Source organism: Rhamphochromis longiceps, linkage group LG7, assembly GCF_057381845.1.
Source record: "Rhamphochromis longiceps isolate RC_006_pf linkage group LG7, R_longiceps_female_GT1.1, whole genome shotgun sequence".
Taxonomy (NCBI): domain Eukaryota; kingdom Metazoa; phylum Chordata; class Actinopteri; order Cichliformes; family Cichlidae; genus Rhamphochromis; species Rhamphochromis longiceps.
The window spans coordinates 64026994-64050456 of NC_140563.1; the positions used below are offsets into that span (position 1 = coordinate 64026994).

A 23463-nucleotide genomic window follows, 5' to 3' on the forward strand; every position below is an offset into this window, starting at 1 on the left:
CATACCTGCAGTTGGGATGTCTTGGAGCAGGTTATTTACCAACTGGAAGGTTGGTGATTTGATTCCTGGCGGCTCCAGTCTGTATGCCAAAGTATCTTTGGGCAAGATATTAAAACCCCAGTTGCTCCCAATTCAATAGCGATAGCAATCAGTTAGACGTAGAAAAAAGGTGTTTGTATAAATGTAAATATGTGTGAATGAGGGATTCTGTATAAAGCATCTGAAACGCTCAAGTAAATCACTATATCAAGAAAAATCACTATATAGCCCACTGCACTTGTGGTGCAGTGGGCTATATAGTGGTAATATGCTGGTAACCAAAATTGGTTGCATAAAAAAAGACTTCTTCTTCTCAATTTAAAATTTCAGAAATTGACTTTAAAAAAAGAAAAAGAAAAAAGAAAAATCTGAAAAGGTAGTAGCCTGAAGAATAGCTCGTGTATACAAAGTGCACGCGGTTTTATTTTGAAGAGAACTTCGGTTGATTTCCGGGTCTGTATCTGTGCATTGACACAGCTGCCAGCAGATATGGAGAGCGCCTTGCGGACGCAGTAGGGACATCAGACTTCACGCACGCACACAGAAACTGACACAGCCAGACGCGCAAAAGGAGAAAACTAACGCTTCTTTGTTTCCTCGTCGACCTTCACAGCCTCCAGCAGGCTCATGGAGAGCGGAGCCCTGCTTGTCCGAACCGGGGGCAGGTTGATCGGATGCCTTTCATCCCAGCAGCGCCGTTAGATGTTTCCCATTCAGGATTAATTGGTTAACCAATGGCTCCCAAACATGCGCGCCTCTCCAGCAGCGGTGGCCCCGGGGTCGGAGGGGTAAATAAGAAAGAAGACCCCTGCTCTTCCTCCTCGTCGCTATGGATCCTGGATGCGGGGATGGTGGCCGTCTACTCGCCGAGGATCGGGAAGAGGACGCGCGTGCTGAATGGAATGGTGGCCCGGTGGTTTATGACCATCGGCGCGGTGCTGATGCTGATGATGCAGAGCTCCCTGGCCGCTGACGGTAGGACCCCGATGCTCTCTTTTTCCTGTCACCGAGAGGAGCCCTGTATTCTTATTTTAATCACGTAAATAAAGCATAAACCTCGCGATCAGCCGCCTGAGTCGCGCTAATGTTTTGAATCCACTCTCGAGCTGGCTCCATGAAAACAGCGATGAAGAGCCAGTGGAGAGGAAGACCTAATGAAACTCTGTTAGACAGGAGACGAGCTGCGAAAGCAGCAGCAGCTATGTTAATGCACCCGGAGGTGTTGTGGCGATTTCTGAAGGGGTTCCTGTTGTTGTTGTTTACATTTACCGTATTGATTTATTTGTCTGACTGATTTTAAATCTCTTTATTTTGCGTTTGAACCGTCGGTGTAGTGTCACAGAGGCCCTAACCGATGTCACGGCCCCAAACAGGCAGCCGGAGCGCACTGTGGACCGCAGCGCTGCGCTCACCGCGGCCGCTTCTTTGCGTTAAGGAGGAAACTTTTTATTCATTCATGGAAAATTGGGCCCCGAGGTCTTCAGCCTCGATTAAGATCCATAGGGGACGTTTGGTAGTCGGCACAAATTAATAATTTAGGATCTCTATGTGCTCACAGACATCCGAGGATAAAAAGCAAAAAATAAAAGCACCAGTCCTCATTCAGAGAAGCAATAATTAATGCAGGAAGCTGTTTCTTTATTACTGACAGCAAAGCCTCCGTGTAATCCTTTGGGATATGCATATACTGGAAATTACTGTTTCAGTCCCTTAAGAAGATGCTGTTTCTTTTTCTTAAGGAAATAATTCAGGCCTTAAGTTGGGTCATTTTGTGTCAGAATGCCTTCATACACTGACATGTTCCTGGGCTTTGGCTGGAACGACCGCGCAGGCATCACTGCTCATCTGTTAGTCATGTTTAGACTGATTACAGGTTTGATAAAATCTTATAAAAGAAGAGAATTAAATACACCGAAACGGACTTTGGACGCATAGCAACAGTAAACCTCGTCTGATAAAGGGAGAAATCTGCAAAGCTGTGCTTAAAAAGTCACAAACAACACAATTAGAATTTATTTGCTTCAGTCAGATCCAGTGGAGATGAGAAATAAACGGCCATTTCATCCAATTTGCAAAACACATTTTCTAATTTAATCGGACTTTTTTTTGAGCTTTTAAATCTTTAAGTCAAGTCTGTTCAGCTGAAATAATCCACAACACGTGTATTAGCTACAGCTGAGATGTGAATGCCTGTACACAATAAATATTGTTAAAATAAAACACAAATGTGCCAACACACAGCCCGTCTGAACCGCAGTTTATTGGTGGTGCTCACAGCTCCGAGGGTGACATTTGCAAAAATGTCAAATGTCCTGTCGCTTTCCAGGAATAATGAGTCAGTGTGGCCAGCCCCAGTGAGAACAGTATTAAAATATCTTTTCAAACTTTCAATTAAAGTGACACACGAATAATTATAATAAATATGTCGGCCCTCTCCCAAGATGGCATGTACACTGTAGCAGTATCTGGGAAAAGACAGTTTAAAAAAAAAAGAAGGTAAGGAATAAATGAGCTTCAGCTTAGATAAACTCATTCTTCTGAGGTGCCAACCATATTACATCAGACAAATACAAAGAGAATATGCTTCTTGTTATAATTAAATGCAGCTGCAAATTTATTTGAACTGTATTATTCATCTGTTCATATTTGCCTTTATCGAAAGCAAATAACGTCCCATGAAAATTACAATATAAAGTAAGCCTACTGGACACGATGTCAATGTAAAAGCCCCAAAATACAGTGCAGTGGTGTAATAATGTGAACATTCAATGTAACGTTTTGGTGCGGTTTCTGTGTTTGAATGGCAGGTTTCCCTGAAATGTTGTGCAACAGCGGGCAACAGGCATGTAGTTGATATTTCTCTGCTTTAGTGGCTACGTAGGAAGTGCTACACAATTAGTGCCAACATGTGTATACAAACCCTAATTTTCATTTACATGGCTCAGGACCTAATGAATCAGATGTCACTGGTGCAATGCGTGGGTAACGACAGAGTGCACCTCTGTTTCTGTATTTTGTACAAATGACAACCTCCAGGTCTAAAAAGCAAAGGTAGTGCTGAAGCACCAAACTGCAGTTCCTCTAATGGCCACTTGAGGGTGGCTCCAAAAGTGAGTGGGGAAAAAACTCCTGTGGGAAAATATTAAATGCTATCATTAAAACGCGTGTTTTACAGCGCGCTACAAAAACACAAGACAGAAATTCTTTTACAAATAAAACTCGTACATTTAGATATAAAACACATAAAGTTAGGGGTACTTTGACAGGTGTGTCAGGAGAAGCACCTGCAGTTAGTTTGGGGTTTTTCACATATTTTTGTTCTTCAATATTGGTGAGTGAAATTATATTATAATAATCTGTTACCCATGTGTTTTTGTCTGTGTATAGTTGTTGGACATACACAGCAAATTCAAAAGTGTTAAATGTTTTGGTGTTAATAGTCTCCTTGCAAAAGTAGAGTTAATTTTACTCTAAGCAGAGTCACATTCTTTTAATGTAACTCTGAGGTGTAAAATGATAGTAGTTAAAATCGAGTGTTAAAAATGAGTGTTTCTCTGTCAAATCTGGAGGTGTTACAATGGAAACATTAACTCTTGACCTCTTAACTCTGAACTCCTACAGGGGCTATGACACCAACAGAGTAAATTCACAGACTCCGCCCTCAGCACCATAGGCTCCAATCGAAGCTGAAGTGAAGCCGTTTCAGAACATTTTGCTCTACATATTTGAGTTGTTTGCCATGCTTGGTAAGTCATTTTTTCAAAGATTGTTTCAATTGTTATTAGCTTTTACTTCTGTGGCTCTTTGAAGTTGAGACAAAGCTGTGTGAAAGGCATTAGCCATGTTGCTCGCTGATAGCATAATATTCTGTTTTAGCTAGCTGAAAGGTATTGTTGTTTGCGGGCAAATACCACAGCCTTGAAAAAAAGCTTGCATGTGAATTTTCAGTCAAACTTTTGGTCAAATACACCTAAAACAATGTGTAGAATGTGAAATGTTGGTGTAATGGTGCTACTTGAAGCCTGAAAACGATCGCCCATAAAAAAAACAACAACGAGCAAACAGCAGTAGCTGACGTCCTGACTGGATTCTACGTTAGCATAGATCCCTCCAGAGTTTTGTGCACACGGTTTAGGTAAAAATGAAAAAGGTTGAGGTTTTACATTTAGTTCAGTATTACCTGTTGCCTGTGTCTTTGACTTTTGGGAAAATACTTTACACAAGTAATGGCTCAAAGAGGATTCCTTTTTTTTTTTTTTTTTACTGTGCTGCAATTGTTTACTGGATTATTTGTGCCATTAATTAGTGTCAACTAATTTTTATTCAATCTCCACACAGGATATGCTTGTGAAGATGGAATATGGGGGAGAGCAGAAGTGCGTTGAAGTTCCACAAAGGGATGAATGAAGGACATGCATATTGTATTAAAGAAATAAGTGATGAGAATGCTGTTATTTGCATTTACCATGTCAGACCTTTTGATAAACAAAATTCTAATGAAAGTGAGAACATGTATACTGTTACATCTTTCAGAAAATGTTTTGAAATTGGGGTGCACAGTTCAGAATAAATGTTTTTCAAAAACCATTGCATCTTTTTAGTAAATGTTTATTTCCAAAAGAAATTTCTAGAAGTTCAGAACAGTAAAATTCCCGCTTTTTAGAATGAATTAGAAGATAACTCTTACGTAGTTAAACTAAAATACTCTTTGAGAGTTAATATATAAACTCTTAACACCAAGTGTTAAATTATCAACTCCAGACAGATTTGGTGTTTAACACTAAATCAGAGTTAACGTACCAACTCTCCAAAAAGAGTTAAATTAACACTCTCTGGTGTGGACCCATATAGACACTTTAATAGTGTTGAAATCAAATCCGACAGTGTTAATTTGGACATGCTGGATTTGCTGTGTAGCTTGCTAAAAAAACTCACAAACATTAGCCGATAACTTAGCACTCTACCCTGTTTTCCAGATATACAGTCATTTCTAGCTCCAAAAACCCCTGACGGCAGCAGCCAAATTGTTAACAATGAAATTTCAAAATGCAGCAACGATTGCTAGATTTAATTGCATTTAAATCTCTGATCAAAAAATCAACAATTTGTATTAATAAAACCAGCAAAGCCCTAAAAATCTCTAGAGTTTCTTTTGGAGAGAAAATGGTGACCAGGTTGCTCCATCTGTGAGCATGAAGAAATAGTGTGAAGTGTAAATTTGATTTAAAAAAAAAAAAAAAAGTACTGCAAATGTATTCAAGCCCCAGTGTATTTTGTGCAGAAGGTGTTTCAGCCTCACCAACATGGGAATCACGGCAGTGAAAATTGCCTTCAGCTTCTACTTCACAGAGTTTCAACAAGTTAGACTATATTGACAGCCTGTGTTCGACAAAGGCCTCAAACAAACCACACAAATCAAACAATCAAACTTAAATTATAGGACTATAGGATTTACTGCCATCTTTTATATACAGTGAATGGTTTTGTCTCACTTCCACGATGTTGCCACACCTGCAGCTGACAATGTTGCTCTAAAGGAGTGACCTGTTCTGGTCTAAGTAGTGCATCAGAAAAGATAACTTCATACGTGTTCATACATATATGGTGATGTTATGGGAGATCAGACGCAGCACATTCCCCGGTACACTCCTCTTCCTCATTTTTCCCTAAAACGAGTAATTAAAGGACAGGTGTGAATTAATGGAATAGTTTAGTAGCAGCTCTGTTGGCTTGCTGCTGGTTTATATTTGCATAATAATTTAAGCGATTGTCTGACTGACTTGCACACTCAGTGCCATGTAGTTAAAGGAAGATTGTCCCTCTCTCTCTTTCTCTGTCTCAGTGCCACTTTACCAACCTCACTTCCCGATCAAACTGGAAAATAATGAAATTCGGGCTCATCTTAATAACAAATGCCGCCACTACTCAGGGTGTGATTAGAGGGTAATAAAGAGAGACTGCACCCCTGTGATAGGAACATCTTCATTAGATGCATAAACCTGTTGTTGGGTAAAGATTTGAGAAAATGGAGACGATTGCCAAAGTATTTAGCAAAAGAGAGTTTATCTGCCCAGCCTCCCCGGTTAAATCAGAGCAAATCGCCCACTTGCTCTGGATGATATATCCTCTTTTATGTCATGCTGCTGTGCCACTTAAGAGTGAGCTGTTCCATAGAATGGCTCAGGGAGATTTGACTTTCTCTCTCGTACCTGGTTACTCAAGCCTTTGGCTGTTTTCATTTTTTTTTTCCCAGAGAGAAAATGTTCCCATTGTATTTTTGTTTTCTGCATTTAGAACAGAAAAAAGATGCTTTGAAGGCTGATGCCCAGCTGGTGTGTGTATGTGTGTGTGTGTCTGCAGGCTCATACAGTATGTGAATGTAGGCGTTTTCTTTAATAGGTCTACAGAGATCTTCATCCTCAGTCAATAGCTGAGATCTATTGGTCCACGTTACCATGGGAACAGATCTGCAGCTAGTACTTTTTCTCACTGTGTGTCTGTTTGTGTCAGTCAGGGATTGAAAATAACATCTGAGTAAGTGCCAGGTTAGAGTCTGTTGCCTAATGATCAGCGTCTGATGACACACCAGCGGAGATGAAACGCTCCCCGTGCTGCACTGTTTCAAAATCAACTCAAACCTTCTGCTTCCAGCTGCTAAACATCCGGTTTTCTGGTCGTCTGAGTCACTGCATCCTGCTGCTGTTGTTTTCTTAGTGTTTAACATCATATGCGACTGAATCTCTTTCACTTCAGGATGCTTCACAAACAGCAACGTGACAGCTGATGTCAGTTAGCCGTGTCTTTTAAACACAACACAGTTTCATGGACTGAAGGCAGCTTAAGAGATTGGGCTTCATTTGTTCGTTGTGGCATCATGATACATGTTCTAACCTTTTTCACGGGACGGCTTGGTGAATTTTCATGGCTGTTCCTTTCAACTTTAAATGGATCCAAGCCAGCTCTTGTAAAGTGTAACATCTTCTTATGAACATTAAAATCACACACCTGCTTGATGTTCTGCAGATCTACCACATTCTGCAGAAACAGCTGTAGCTCTGTGATGTCCTGTGGTGCCTGGCACCAGATCCTTAGGTTTTAGTGAGTTGCAGGGTGGGGCCTAAGAAGGTCAGACACTCATTGTGTTGGGGATTGTCCTGCTGAGAGAGACAGCTGCCATCGGGGAGTGCTGTTGTTATAATATGGGTTGATTGGTCTGTAGCAGAGTTATAATTCATAGTATGTGTCAAAGTACCAGATGTGATCAGGATCAGAGGTTTCCCATCAGAATATTACATAGCAACAATAAAAAGATCAGTGTTATTAACTTTACATGTCAGGAGTTTTAATTTCGATTTGCTCGCTCAGATACAAATATTCAGAAAACCAAAAGCTGCTTGGTCATTTCGGATCTTTAGTAAAACGCCGTGTCTTGGTGACTTGGGCATTAGATGGCATGCTTATATTTTTTGGTCTATAAATAGCTGAATCAGATAAAGTCCGGGAATCTAATAACCAGGAGCCGGACTGTGAGGAATTGAATGTCTGGCCACAGAGTCATTGATAAATTCTGATGCTACCGATCATGTATCTGCTGTCATCAATTAAAGCAATCGATTGTGCTGATTACATAGAGGGAAACTGGGCTCCTCCCCGCCTCCTGTGGCTTCAGAGAGAGAGGAGGAGGAGGAGGAAGAGGAGCTGGCTGAGCATCAGAGCCCTCACAATCAGATTAAAAGTTTGTGGTGCTGCAAAGGAAAGACGAGACAGAACGAGGAGGAGGAGGTAATCAGTCGGTCCCTTAGTGAGGCTGATTTAAATGTGACTTTAGGCTCAGTGCAATTTCAGCTCAAAGCAAAGAATAGCGTTCAGATGGAGAGACTGCTTTTATTAATACTGCTGCTTCACTTACGTCAGTGAACTTTGACAGAGCTTTGCAGCCCCGTTACCCACTGTGTAACAATGACACATACTAAATCTGTGGTGGCACTGAATAATAAATACGATAAAATCTATAAATATTTATCTGTAGCTTTATCAAATGTGAAAGGAGAACGACTTTACCGTGTATTCTTCTTCTGCATATGTCAATTTTTAGTACATTTTACTCATAATTGCGGTGAATTCCGCCCGCTTCACAGAGCACTTAAGCTCCGAGCTCGTGTTTAATGCACGGGGAATGTCGGATGCGATACCTCTGAAAACTCTGATGACGGCTGACAGATGAGAAGGCTTGCTGCGCTACAACCTGCTGTATTTGATGCCAGTTACTTGGCTTCATAAGGATTCCTGCTCACACACGATCGCTCGGTTCATCCGTTTAGAAACCCTGACAAATCAAATGAACGGCAGCGCTGCACGCTCCAATGTGTCCTCTTCAGCTCTCAAGTAAATAACATTTCCGAGATTCAATCCAAAGAGGTTTGCAAAGCCACAGTTCACATCTGCTCAATTTATTTGGTGTCAAAGTATGTCTCATAAGAAGTATTAAAAAAGGGGATGTAATCAAACATTGGGGAAATGAAAACCGGTGCTTCAGCAGCTTTGCTCCAAGGGTTTTGAATCCTGTAGTTATAACAAAAGCCATAATCTATAGATAGGGATGTAAGGAGGTCAGAGGGAATGTTTTAGATAGCCTTACACTCAGATTATTCCTAAACTGTATAAAAAAAGATGGATGTAGACAGCATGAAGTCGCAGTTTTACATGGGACTCAAGCTTTTTACGCTTCCTGTTGGCTTCATTCTTCCTGGACGGTTGCCGCTTGGTTTTAAAAGATGGACTTTTGACGTGAAAGATAACCAGCAACAAAATATAAAGAAACTCAGCAAAGCCCTTAAAACCAAATCTGAGTAGAATTTTTGCCTTTTAGTTCAGCGATCCCCAACCTTTTTTGCACCACAGACCGGTTTATGTCCGACAATATTTTCACAGACCGGCCTTTAAGGTGTTGCGGATAAATACAACAAAACAAAACCAGTACCGGTACCCCCCCAAAAAAGATTTATTCATAACACAAGGGAAAAGACCCAGGGAAACAGAGTTAATGATTAAAAAAACGCTAAAAACTGGTAAAAACCCTGGAAACCATGAGTTCCACACCTGAGCCTCAACTCTTGCGGCCCGGTACAAAATGACCGGTCCGTGGCCCGGAGGTTGGGGACCGCTGTTGTAGTTGACAGGTAATTCTGCAAAAGGAGCTTCCTTCTTTTTTGTGTAAAAGCTCTGAAATTAGCTCATGAGTAAAATGAATTTCCATCATTAAGTACCAAAAATGTTCCCTGCTTCCAAACAGGGATAGAAAACCACTGCAGTGGATGAGACACAATGACAAGTATGAAAAGGTCATTTAAAGATGCTTGCATTGGGTCTGCATAGTTGTAAATGAAATCCCAACAGTCCCAGATTGTTCTTGCCAACTTAACCTTCAATAACATATGAAGGTTTTCTTAGCCCAGGTCATAGCTGACCTTGAACACACTTGTGAAGGCATGAAATATGAAAAGTATGTAAATGTAAAGGACATCCTCCCTTTGAGCCAACTTTATTGTAAAGGCTGGTGGGACTTCTCGGCTCACTGTCAGAGCTGTATGCCCGAGATGACCTTATTAGCAGAGGCTTCGATTTTAATAGTTACTTCAGCCCTTTGGGAGGTATTAGCAGATATTTCATCAAAACGAGTGACAACAGTTGGAGCAGAAACCCGACTCACAGCATGGAGGACAGGGCCATCAAGACTGCTCTGGCCTCAAGGATTAAAGTTTTGAGTTGTAGCTTAAATTAACACTGCTGCTGCTCATGCTCAGACCCTAGCTGGCTGTCTTTGCATCATAATGAGACGGTAGCTTTTCTTTGCTCTGCCCCCCCCGTATCTAAAGGGCACAGGTGATCAGAGGTGTGGCAGCACATCTAAGAAGAGGATTCTGCCTGCAATGGATCCAAGGCCAAAGATCCTGCATTTGGTCCCAGAGGCTGGAGTGGTGTGGGAGTGGAGGTGGGGTGAGGGAGTGGGGTCACTGCATCATCCGAGCACATGTTCTCAGCATTAAAGCAGCAGTGGCTCATTTTGCATCGCTCTGCTTGGCTGCACTCCATTCTGTGCTTCTCTGATTATGCACTGCTGGAGCTTTTCACACCGACAAGGAGAAAAAAAACCCCTCACAGGAGTAAATTTGGCTTTCCACACAACACAGATTTAAACCAGCACCATGGTCACTAAATCATGAGATTAAAAAGCCAGCAGAGTTTTAAAAACTGATAGCATTATTTTTCAAAGTAAAATGCTTATTATGGATTTGCCAAATATTTTCTTGTGAGTCCTTTTAGAGTTTTTTTGTCATTCACGATTATTTTGTACCACTGAGGCTTCTTTTTAGTGCAGATAGAGTTTGTAGTGATGCGTGCTGTCATGTTAAACGTCTCCTCTGGCTGCGCTGTCATACCTCTTACTGTTGCCAGGCAGAAACGCAGCGCAGCTTCAAGGAAGTGCTGATGAACTCTAATGATATGACTGACACAGCTCTATTTTAGCTGTGCTCTGGCGAGTGTTTTTGTGACTGTGAGCAAGCTAACCAGGCCAAACATCTCTCACAGAGAGTCCTTATCTGATCTGTCCTTCCTTGACGCGCGCGCGCACGCACACACACACACACACACACACACACACACACACACACACACACACACACACACACACACACACACACACACACACACACACACACACACACACACACACACACACACACACGCAGTGGCACAAAGTCACATTCAGTGCAGAGCATCAGTGTACCAGACAGCTCCTTTCTGCAGCACTCTGAAGTTAATAATCTATTTCAGGAAAGAGCGCGAGTGTGTGTATGTTCGAGGGAGGAAGAGTGACTTGACATGAGAGAGAGGGGCTTCATAGGCCGACCATAAATATTGCCTCAGCTTGTATATTAAACACATTATGCATGGAAGGACTCTCTGAAATCTTACGGGTAGGCAGAAGCTCTTTTTGGATAAATTGATTTTATAATCCCAATTAGCCACACTTTGTATTTTTCTAATCTTGTGGGAGGTTGCATGTTTCTCCGTTGGTTTGTTTTGCAGAAGCTTTTTCCTATTATTATTATTATTATTATTTCCCCCCCCCCCCACTCAGGGGGAAATATCCAAGCAATCTCAGAGGGAACCAAAATGTGTCATTACAAACCATGTGAAAATGATCAGACCGCTTAGTGGCCAGAAAAGTAAACACAGGAAGAAGGTGCTGTGTTCTGGACTGTTAGAGACTCTGGAGAATTTACTGACCTTTTCACATCTGTGGTACTCTCCTGCATCCCAGACTGCAAAGTATATGTGCTAACGGGGAGATGCTTAGTTCAAACTTGCAACATACACCATTACCAAAACCCCATTAGAGTTTGTTAGGAACCAGACTGAGACCACGTCCCGCAAGGGTCTCGGTGCAATTGTTTTGGTCCGAACACAAATGTGACTGTGTTCACATCTGCACTAATGAACTTAGTTTATACTGGACCTTCGTGCAGCCCTTTATATTAGGGATACCAGCAGTCACTAACACCATGCAAAGCTAAGAGTAGAAAAAATTGCCTGAAGCCTGAGCATCTGTCTCCGGGATTATTTGCAGCCCCAACTGGTTACCTCACGCTTGCCTGAGCCTCGTTCTGCCGGCTTTTGTTTGTTCCTGTGAAAAGGAAGCTCAAACAGCTTCATAATTTACATAAATCAAATTTCAAACAGTAATCAAAACTAGTAATAAAAGATCATCAACTTACTTTTAACAATAGAATATATAGAAAAAAACTGAAAAGCTGGATCAGAAGAAGAAATGCCTTGTTGCTAAAAACGAGCCCTTTTGCACTGATTTAAGTTATTTCATCTTCTCTAGATTTTACCTCTTTACAATAGAGACATCTGTGTGATCATGCAGCGTGCTTATCATGCTTCCTCACTGTGGTCATGTGATGTGGGACAGGTTCTGCATATCGATTACTTCGTGCTGCGTAAAGCATCTCTGCAGCGCCTGTAGTATGAGACGACAACTGTTAGCTGGTTAGTTTCCCCAAATTACACATAGATCCAACATGTGTGTGTCTGTAACTTTAAGAGACCAAGAAACCACCTGAGGGCTAAAAAAACGAAGCCAACTCAAAAATGAGCCAGTAGTCCGTACCTGTAAGGCCTTGGTCACATGTAGATGTAGCAGTCAGAGAGCACAAATCTCCAGCAAGGTAGCTCAGAAGGCAGTATTTACTTTTAAGGAAATAGGATTGTGTTTTTTATTTTTAATTTTGTTTTCTTAATTCTTTTTGGAGGTGCTTTGAGACGTTTGTGGTGAAAAATGAAACTTAAAAATCAGGTGGATTACACAAACACTATCAAGGAGTATGTAATGGATTATAAGTACTGATTTGTTGATAAGGAGACATGATTAACTTGAGCTTACAGTATATCTTGAACTAGCAGCTCTTTCTTTTGACAATAGCCTCTTTAAAGACATATTTTAGGGTCAATTTGAAACAAAGGCAGTTGTAAAATATATCATCCCCTATGTGCCTGTCTGTTGTCAATACAAACAAAGACGGTAAGAAACGGTTTTAAATGGCTCTATACAGCATTATCACTGACCTTTAGATACCTTTCTACATGCTGAAAATACACACCACATTTGTGAGAATCACAGTTTCTAAGTTGGAAGGCTTTGTGTCAGGTTTCAACCAATAAATCACCCCTACAGTGTTGTACAGAATTAAGTCAAAACTTTTCATGTTTGCAGACAGAATGATGACTTGCATGCAAACACTACTAAAAATATTACCTCCCTTATTGGAGGTAACATGCTTGTATGCTAATCATACCTCACCTTTTTGTTGTCATGTGGTGCTTGTTAGATTTTTGGGTCCAACACCTATTACATTTTTTTTAAAACACTTGCTTCTCTGTGGAAACTGGGCTGAGAGTTAACACTGCTTATAAACTATTAGATGAACTTGTAGCGTCCTGCACACTCAGTTGTTGAAATGTCCTTGAACATTAAAGGGCAGAGCATGAGGCGAGTATAACAAACATTTGCAAGCAGTCTGATGGACACGGTTCACAACTGAGTAAATTTAGTAAATGATCCAAATATGAAATGTCAGTCATTATTTCATACCTCAAATGAAACGAATGGATTTTTTGTCCCCAGATCCCATTTCTGATTTCCAAGGTCAGGAAATTAATTCAGTAAAGGTAGCCAGAGAGAAATATTGAGTGCTGGTGGAGGTTTACTTTTTTAGGGGTTTTGTATGGCAGCATGATTGAACTGATCAAAACAAAAAGCATGTGGCGTGACCACATCAACCGCCAAGTTTCATGAGGTCTCGAAGCCTTGTACATGCAACAAATAGATAAAACTGCCTCTCGATGGAGAGCACACCCTGCTGAAGAGATGAAAGGTAAATCCTGAGATTGGAAATTTCCCCCCGGACTTGGCAGCAGACAAGTATGGAAACAGGTGGTTTTTTTTTTTTAAATATCAAGTGATGGTAGAGAAAACATCAAATCTGGGCAGACGGAGAGGGAATGATGCCGGCTGATGGCCTCACTTGATTTAGCTTGTCATTAGCAGCACTGTCATCATTAGGACTGTAATGATCATCTAATGAAAATAAGAATGAAAAGCAAAAGATTTAACTCGTGTGCAAAAGGTAGAAAGGGAAGAAACAATCTATCTGGCATCTACTTTTAGAGTCAGCCTCGGGGCTTGTTAACAAGAAGATTTATTTTCTGTCACTAAAATAAAATGAAATGTACAAACTACTTTGCTTTTGTCCATGCTCCCTGCTGTTCCTGTAAGGATATTATGCAACCAGACCGATTGTGGAGTGTGCCTTCAAAGGCCTCTGTGTTTTTCCGCCGTTACCCACTCCATCGTCTTCATGTTCGTTTGCTTTTCTGTTTAAAATCAACTGTGCAGAAAATGCAATCCAGCTTGTGATATCCGTGAGAAATCAATTTGTTCAGATGAACTACTACAGTATTTATTTATTTTTTAGCAAGTTGTTGATGAACTGCTTGTACTGCAGGAGGTTGTTTCAGGCTCCAAACCGGCAGACAGGCAGGGATTTATTTCTGCTGTAGCAACTGAAAAAGGAAAAAAATGGGGAGAGAGGAAACAAAGCAGGTGAAAGAATGAAAATTTAATCAGGCTGTGTTTCTTAAGGTTTGACTGGGAGAGGGTTGGATTTATAGCTGCTTGGCCTTCCCTCTTTCAACTCACCATGTATCACTCCAGCTGCTCACCTCCCTCCTATCACTCACTCACTTCTGTGTGTGTGTTTGTGTGTGCATGCAAGGGCCTTTCCATTTGTGTTTCTGATGTGTCATTTGGCCTTGAAGCCAATGATGTGTATGTAACAGCCACATTTTGTTCACGTCTAAGGATGCTGTTCTGCTCTTTAGTAAGCTTCATTCACTTCAGCTGTTGTCTGAGCAATCCTGGAAAAGTGGCCGTACAGAACAATAACCTACTTTTGTATTTGTGGCCAAAGTCCATCTGGCAAAGATATTCACGGTGTTAATCGTTGAGATCTGGAGTTTCCAGCCAAAAGAAAAGGGTGGTCAGCTGACAGATGTAAAGCAAACCTCGCAGTTCGCCAGACCTGTTTAGAAGATAAATTGAGGGCACAATGCTTACCCAAACTTTTATATTGCAAACATCCATCACAGTTTAATGCAGTTCAGTTTTCTTTATATAACAACAGTCATTTCAGTGCCCTTTATATTGTACGGTAGAGAACAAAGAACCCCATTTGATGCCCTGTAAACAAGCATTTGGCAACAGTGGAGAGAAAGAACCCCCTTTTACAATCTGGACAAGAATCAGGAAGGGGGTTTACAAAGTTTACAAACTGATGCTTTTGTGAATTTAGGTCGATATGACACAGTCACATGAATGATTTTATTTCATTTTTTGATCAGGTAAGTTATCAGTTCAATCCAGTTTTATTTACATAGCATCAAATCCCAACAACAGTCGCCTCAAGGCAGGGCTGTTCGATATAATGAGAGAGATAGATAGATAGATCGGATGATGATGATATGAAAACGTCTATCGTTTCATTTTGCGCTATGGATTGTTTCATTGTGTCGCAAAATAAACTGTTTACAGCAATATTTTTTTTCATCGTTTTGATGGTCACTGTAGAATTAAAGTTCTCTCTTTCTCTTATATTTAACCTCCTAAAAAGTATTTAGTCAGCCACCGATTGTGCAAGTTCCCCCACTTAAAATGATGACAGAGGTCAGTAATTTGCACCAGAGGTACACTTCAACTGTGAGAGACAGAATGTGAAAAAAAAATCCATGAATTCACATGGTAGGATTTGTAAAGAATTTCTTCGTAAATTAGGGTGGAAAATAAGTATTTGGTCACCTCAAACATGGAAAATCTCTGGCTCTCACAGACCTGTAACGTCTTCTGTAAGACGCTTTTCTGTCCCCCACTCGTTACCTGTATGAATGGCACCTGTTTGAACTCATCATCTGTATAAAAGACACCTGTCCACAGCCTCAAACAGTCAGACTCCAAACTCCGCCATGGCCAAGACCAAAGAGCTTTCGAAGGACACCAGGAAAAGTATTGTAGACCTGCACCAGACTGGGAAGAGTGAATCTACAATAGGCAAGCAGCTTGGTGTGAAAAAATCAACTGTGGGAGCAATCATCAGAAAATGGAAGACATACAAGACCACTGATAATCTCCCTCGATCTGGGGCTCCACGCAAGATCTCATCCCGTGGGGTCAAAATGATCATGAGAACGGTGAGCAAAGATCCCAGAACCACACGGGGGGACCTGGTGAATGACCTGCAGAGAGCTGGGACCAAAGTAACAAAGGTCACCATCAGTAACACACTACAACGGCAGGGAATCAAATCCCGCAGTGCCAGACGTGTTCCGCTGCTGAAGCCAGTGCATGTCCAGGCCCGTCTGAAGTTTGCCAGAGAGCACATGGATGATACAGCAGAGGATTGGGAGAATGTCATGTGGTCAGATGAAACCAAAGTAGAACTTTTTGGTATAAACTCAACTCGTCGTGTTTGGAGGAAGAAGAATACTGAGTTGCATCCCAAGAACACCATACCTACTGTGAAGCATGGGGGTGGAAACATCATGCTATGGGGCTGTTTTTCTGCCGAGGGGACAGGACGACTGATCCGTGTTAAGGACAGAATGAATGGGGCCATGTATCGTGAGATTTTGAGCCAAAACCTCCTTCCATCAGTGAGAACTTTGAAGATGAAACGAGGCTGGGTCTTCCAACATGACAACGATCCAAAACACACCGCCCGGGCAACAAAGGAGTGGCTCCGTAAGAAGCATTTGAAAGTCCTGGAGTGGCCTAGCCAGTCTCCAGACCTCAACCCCATAGAAAATCTGTGGCGGGAGTTGAAAGTCCGTGTTGCTCGGCGACAGCCCCAAAACATCACTGCTCTCGAGAAGATCTGCATGGAGGAATGGGCCAAAATACCAGCTACTGTGTGTGCAAACCTGGTAAAGACCTATAGTAAACGTTTGACCTCTGTTATTGCCAACAAAGGTTATGTTACAAAGTATTGAGTTGTATTTTTGTTATTGACCAAATACTTATTTTCCACCCTGATTTACGAATAAATTCTTTACAAATCCTACCATGTGGATTCATGGATTTTTTTTCACATTCTGTCTCTCACAGTTGAAGTGTACCTCTGGTGCAAATTACTGACCTCTGTCATCATTTTAGGTGGGGGAACTTGCACAATGGGTGGCTGACTAAATACTTTTTTGCCCCACTGTAAGTTAAAAAAAAAAAAAAAATCAGGTAATTCTTTGTTTTTACATTCGTCGGGCCCCAATATGCCCAAATATCAAAGAGAAGTTAAAAATGTATGCCGTGGAGGAGTTCGGGTCTTAGGAGGTTAATATAACCACACTACTGACGGACAAGCGACGGTTTGTATGCGTTGTCATTAGCAACAAGATGTTAAAACCATCGTGTGGCTCCGTCGTTCCACATAAACCTTTCACAATAAAGCTGAAGATCCTGTTGAGAATTTTTTCAAAATAAAATGAATCACGTAGTATGCACGTTACGGACGACAAGCCAAAAAAGAGCTGTCAGGAGCTAAAAGAATAAAGCTTGGAACAGGCTTTTCCGTGTAATAAATACTTACAGAGAAAATTGCAGCCGTTTCAACTTATGCAACACTCGACTCCAGGTACATGACACCCAGCTGAAAACATTTCATGCAAGTCGAGTTGCCTGAGATTCACAGAAAATGTAAAATTTTTGTGATATATATCGTTGTCAGGACGATAAATGTCTTATATTGGGAAAAGAGATTTTGGTCATATCGCACAGCCCTACCTCAAGGCAACCTCCCCAAAACTGTTCATGTAAATTTGTAACTGCCCTCAGACCATGTGCATGTACAAATTATGAAAATGTAAACGCATAGTTGCCTAAAGACAGTTAATACTGTAATGTAAAGACCCTACAATAATACAGGGAAAATCCCAACAACCAAATGAGCCCATTTGAGGAAGCACTTGGTGACAGTGGGAATGAAAAACTCCCTTTTAACAGGAATAAACCTCTGGCAGAAACAGGCTCAGTGAGGAGCAGCCAAGAATGAAAATTTCCCTCCACTTTGTACTGCGTTTTTATCTGGAGATTAAAGATCAAATACATCCACTGCAGACTCCTGCAATACACCAGCAACAGACATTATCTTGCAAATATAGTATGAAATGATCTAAACTTGATAAAAAAGCCATTTCCCCTATCATAACACAAAATATAGGTTCCCTTTAAATCCATTTCTTTTGGCATATCAATGATATTTGGAATCTTCTTTGAATGAACCCTTTTTTTTTTTTTTAAAACAACATTAAAAAGCAGCGTATATGATATTCAGCGTGGTGGGCTTAGCCCGAATGTACCTTAAGTTTCTTGTTACATAATCTCATATTTATAGGATTACATTTTTTTTTCTGTTTCCATAGCAATGTTTGAAATATTCTCTTTGGTCGTATGTGATGAGAATGCGAAGGTGCACATAAACCGTATCCTGAAGTTGACCTGAGCCTCTGGTCTGTTATCTCTTATGTAAATAGCTAAATTTAAGTGCCTTCAACACAGGGATCAAAACTGTTTGGACATTAGATAAAGGATTTAAAAAAAAAAATACAAGACATTCCTCCACATGCATCAAAAGCAACTTAATTTCAACAATTGGCTGCAATTAGGGGAATCAATTTCCACACGGCAGCTCCTTTTCTTCATTATGTGTGCCTGGTGAACCGAACTTAGATTGCTGTGTAAATGGAACAATTGCTTTCGATGGCAAAGGTAATTGTTCCCCCTGGGTAAATCAAAGTCAAACCGCATGGCTCTGACCCCAGCACACACACTCTGTTTACCAGCCTCAAGAAAAAAAATCTACATAAAATATTCATAACTGTGCATAATCAGACATGCTGTTCAAGACCTAGTTTAGGTGTTAGCGAGCTGTAAGGTCTCAACAACCTAGTTTAGATTCCGGGTTCGTGAGCAAGGAATATTTAAAAACCAGTGCTCCCGCTGGTTCGGATGGCTTTATGAAGATCAGAGGTTAGTTAGCAGCAGGCATTATGAAACCAGCACCTCGCTGTGAGCACTGAGATACTTGTGATTGAAGGAGAAACCAGTGCAGCACCATATCTTTGGTTTGTGTGTTTTGCACTTTAGGATTAAAGTAAAGTGCCGTCACTCAGACTAGTGCTCTAATCACTTTTTAGGGACTTCAGAAGTCTGTTCGGTCTTTTTAACTGGCAAACTGTTAGCGATGATGTTGAACTCTGCTCTGGGTGTCTGTGTAATATGGTTCAGACCGTTACATAACAAATGATGACTAATTGGCGCACAATTATTCTCTTTCTGCAGTTCCTTAAACGGCACAAGATTTTAATTTCATCAACGCCGTCATCGTCTCGTCATCGCTGGGTGGAAGCACTGACTGATAGGAGTTAGGTTAAAGATAATGATGAGGACACTTAATCAGATTAATGTCTTATTTCCACAGCCGGTAATGAAATGGCACTCTTTGCTCACACCATATGTGTTTTATGCACTCACACGGATAATAGTGTGCCACCACAGGGGACACAATAAGGGCAAACGCACATCAGGTGCTCCAGGCCAATCGAAAGCACTCAGCTCACTCATTGGCTTGCTCAAAGTCACATGGTACATCTTGCAGCAGCTTTGGCTTGTTTTCATTTCTTTCTTTCTTTCTTTCTTTCTTTTTTTTTTATTTAAAAAAACAGTAAAAAATCAATACAGCTTTACACACAAACACCCACACTGTGTACAGACTCACACACAGGCACACAATGTTCAAAAAGCATCAAAGTACCACAACAATCCACTATGATTACGTGTTTGTGTAAGTGCGCGCGTGAGTATGTACGAGTGTGCACTTGTGTGGCGACAGAAGTGCGTCATGTGTTCTGTTTTGAGTATACTTCAGCTAATAGGAATTTATAAGCGAATTAGAGCTCCCTCATTGAGTGTGTGCGTGTCACACTACAAAGAGGCCTGTCCTTTTTCTGACATTCCTCAGAGGAAATGGTTGTCTTTAACAATTTGACTTTTTGTGTTTAGTTGTCGAAGGCTTGACAGCTGTGTGAAAACACAACCTGATGAGATTTTTAGCCAGAAACTGGAACAAAAATGAAAGCAAAGTTGTGTAAAAGTGAGATGAGCTTACAGTAATATGTTGTTTGTAAGTTTTATGTGATGCACTGTTTTTGTGTCGTTCACACAGAAGCACACACTGCAGTGTGGATATTTGAGTATGTAATCTAAGTGGAGCCATGTTGTTATGATCTCTTACAATTCACTTCCAGCTTTTGTAGCGATTTATTGTCTTATTAATTAGGAAACATCTTCTGTAAACTGATACAAAATCTCAGTAATATCAATATAACATAATGTTATTATTATTGTGATATATGTAAAAGTGACACGATTTCGATATTCCATTTTAAATACCTCAGTTTTTCCAAATATATCCCAGAACAACATCCCCAGTTATGTACATGAATTTCCAATTAACACCACACCGTCACAAAACAAGTTTTCAGTCAAATTTCAAGTTCCATTGTTTGAGTCTCTGTATTTATCAGGCAAAATCAAACTCTCAGACTCTTTTATTGCTGTGTGGCTTTTATATTGTCGTTCTGATTCAATAAAAGTAGATTGTATATTTCCCTAGTGACAGTTCTCTGCTCCAAAAAACAGACGCTACCTAATCTATCAGTCTGTGGCTCTCCATTTTACCTTCACCAGGGTTTAAAATTGAAATCTAAAAATAAAAATAATTGCAGTGAGTGTGTGTGGGTGCAGAGCACTAAAAGCCTCTAAGAGGTATTTTGGGGTGGCCTATGACCCGAGTGTACTACTGGGACTCATGCCCTGCTGTTCTCCTGGATTCATCAGATACTGTCAGTTGTAGCTTGGAGATGTGCAGCTGCAATTTTTCAGTTCGACTTGAAGATTTTTAAAAAGCACAGCTGATGTACTTTGTGCAAAATTCATAAATACAGCCAATGATAACTTCACGAAAAGTGAGAGGCCATAAATAACAGTGACAGTTGAGCACTGTTGCTTGACGACATGAAGGTTGCAGGTTCAAACCTGCCTGGGGTGTTTCTGTGTAACGTTTGGATGTTCTGCCTGTGGCTGCATAAAGCAGAATCTATTTATATTTTTTGTTCAATAATAAATACCAGTGGAGTCTGCTTTTGTCTCATCTAGATCACTTCCCACTGCGGTTCAGTAGAAGCACTAGAGCTGGCACTTTGTGTGGGTGGAGATGATTTCCCACCAGTGACCATTCCTAGCACCAGATTTAAATCTAAGTAAAGTAGGCACTGCTTTGCTCTGTCAGCTGGGCAGGAATGGTTCCATAAAACCTCTCAAGTGCTGGCTGGTAAAAGCTTCATTAGTTAGAAGCTTCACATATAATAAACTGATAAATTATGCTTGTTGTCAAAAAGCAGCTTAATCCAGCGGTTATGGAGCATTCAATCGAGGCTGTTTCTTCCTTTAAGTCTAACATTTAGTTTTGTTTTAACTCAATTTTGATCTCCACAAACATTTGATAAAATTGTGACTTTTTTTAAACTCAACATTACACTCGCCCTCTTTTACCTTCAGAACCGCCTTAATTTTTCATGGCATTGATTCATCGAGGCGGTGGAAGCATTCGCCAGAGATTTTGGTCCATATTGACATGATGGCATCACGCAGTTGTTGTAGATTTTTCGACTGCTCGTCCATGATGCAAATTTTCTATTCCACCACATACCAAAGTTGCTCTATTGGATTGAGATCGGATGACTGTGGAGCTCGTCTGAGTGCCTACAATCTGAATGTTGCTGCAAAAAATTAAAAACACTTGTCTGCATCTAATTTTGGTGAATCTGTGCAAACTGTAGATCATCTTTTGTTAAAACCATATACATTAGATGGACATAGTCACAATGATAGTTTGGCATTTTAGCGCTTTCATTTTTTTTTTTTTTTTAAACTCAATATGAACATATATACACAACAAGGTACACTAGCTGCCATTAGCTAACGCTTGCATTATTGACTAGCTTAGTTAGCAAGATCTATGCCTAAAGTTGTGATATCAAGTGAGATTATGTTTTGAAATGGTCTACAGTTGCTTCTCTGACCCCACGGTATTTGTCCTGCTGCCTAAAAATACAACTTCAGAGGATCCACAGACGTCATGGGGCTGACCCATGATGCACTGGACTTCTCTTTTCTTCTTAGTTAATGCTTATTTTGGTGCTCTGCTTTTAAACCAGTTATTTTATTCTGGTGTCAAAAAATGTGCTCATTAAAAATTCTCCCCCGTGCTCTAAACCAAGTTACATTTCTAAGACCTTTTCACGCAGCTCTAGCCTTCTGCTTTAATTATGGCTGTTTACACTTTGGTTGTTAAGTTGCATTTTCTTTAATCCATTAAAAAAATCTAAATCATGGCCTGCTGAGATAAATTTGTCTGCAATGCCTTGTTGCCTGACAGATTTATTGTTACCCAGCAGTAGATTGGCTTCACATGCTTTACAGTTCTACTGCGAGATCGTTGGCTAGATCCAAATGTGCGCCTCATATCTGTCCTGGCATTTTATTGGCTCCCTGTTTGTTTTAAAAGGGACCATAAATTTTTGCACAGACTTTTGATTTATTAAAACTCCTTCCTTTTGAGTTGAGGTTGATTTAATCTCTTCAAAAAGCAAGAAAAATTTGTATCTTTAGTGTTTCTGCGACAAGGTGAAGACATCTATCCATCTTATACACACTCCCACTACACAAACGCGCACTCATATGCACGTTTCCACGGTGATCCGTCATCACAGACTTGCTGTCACGCCAGCGAGGCCTCAGCAGCAGCAGGTTGGCTGCGGGAAATGAAGCGAGAGATGGGATCTGAACTGGCGTCTGTGTGTGTGTGTGTGTGTGTGTGTGTGTGTGTGTGTGTGTGTGTGTGTGTGTGTGTGTGTGTGTGTAATTTGGGTATGTTCGGACTCTTCTATCTGCACCCCTGTCGGGACTCAGTGGACCTATTTTCCAAGTTTGTCTGCAGCGGTGTGTGTCACAGCTTGTTTGTGTGTCGTGCGGTGACATCAGGGTTTCTGTGCGCTTGTCTGTGGTTCAGCTTTGGGTGTGTTATTGTTTCTGTCACTGTTTGCGTAGCTCTGTGTGTGTTTGTGAAAGGGTAAATGGACTTAGGCAGATGATGTAATACTTTTTGTCCCCTTGTGTGTCACTTCACATAAGCTAATGGCTTTGGAGTTCAAAGAGTGTGTGTGTGTGTGTGTGTGTGTGTGTGTGTGTGTGTGTGTGTGTGTGTGTGTGTGTGTGTGTGTGTGTGTGTGTGTGTGTGTGTGTGTTTGTGTTTGTTTCTGTGGGGGAATTTCATTGGATGCATCTTGTCAAAGACAGGAAGGTGCTCAGCTTACTAAAACCATAATCCTTAATTGTTTAAAGTGCAGCACCGAAGCAAAGAATCGGTGTAGGACAATGTTTCTGGTTTATTCTTACACAACTGGACTCGGTGGGACACTGTATTGTAAAGATGGATTTTACCATGTTTGATCATTTCTGGTGCCAAAGTGTTTTTTCTGAAAATATCGAAAAAATAATTTCCGAATCCCTTTTAGCTTTTTTTTTCTTTCTGTGTCTCTGATACATACAGTGCAGTGCAGCATTCCCACATGTCAAATAGAAACATGAATTTATGGAGTGGTTTAGAGCACACTGGATAACAAAGAATCAATTGACCTCTGCTGCTCCCATTTTCTATTCTAAGGCAATATGAGCAACATTTCCTTGATGCC

General features: G+C 40.8%; 1 protein-coding gene and 1 long non-coding RNA gene across 2 annotated transcripts in view; both read left to right on the forward strand.

Annotated features, from left to right (window-relative positions):
• The window catches only part of kiaa1549la (KIAA1549-like a), a 120996-nt gene that overhangs the window by 2648 nt on the left and 94885 nt on the right, over positions 1 to 23463 (forward strand). Inside the window, exon 2 of the mRNA XM_085414807.1 lies at positions 653 to 1014. Coding sequence (XP_085270933.1) covers positions 774 to 1014 — 241 coding nt within the window. The 5' untranslated portion in view covers positions 653 to 773. The remainder of the gene's footprint in view (positions 1 to 652; positions 1015 to 23463) is intronic.
• Positions 3466 to 4626, forward strand: LOC146666680 (uncharacterized). The gene is made up of 2 exons (XR_014912447.1): positions 3466 to 3785; positions 4378 to 4626. It is a non-coding gene; the product is annotated as an uncharacterized LOC146666680 (long non-coding RNA).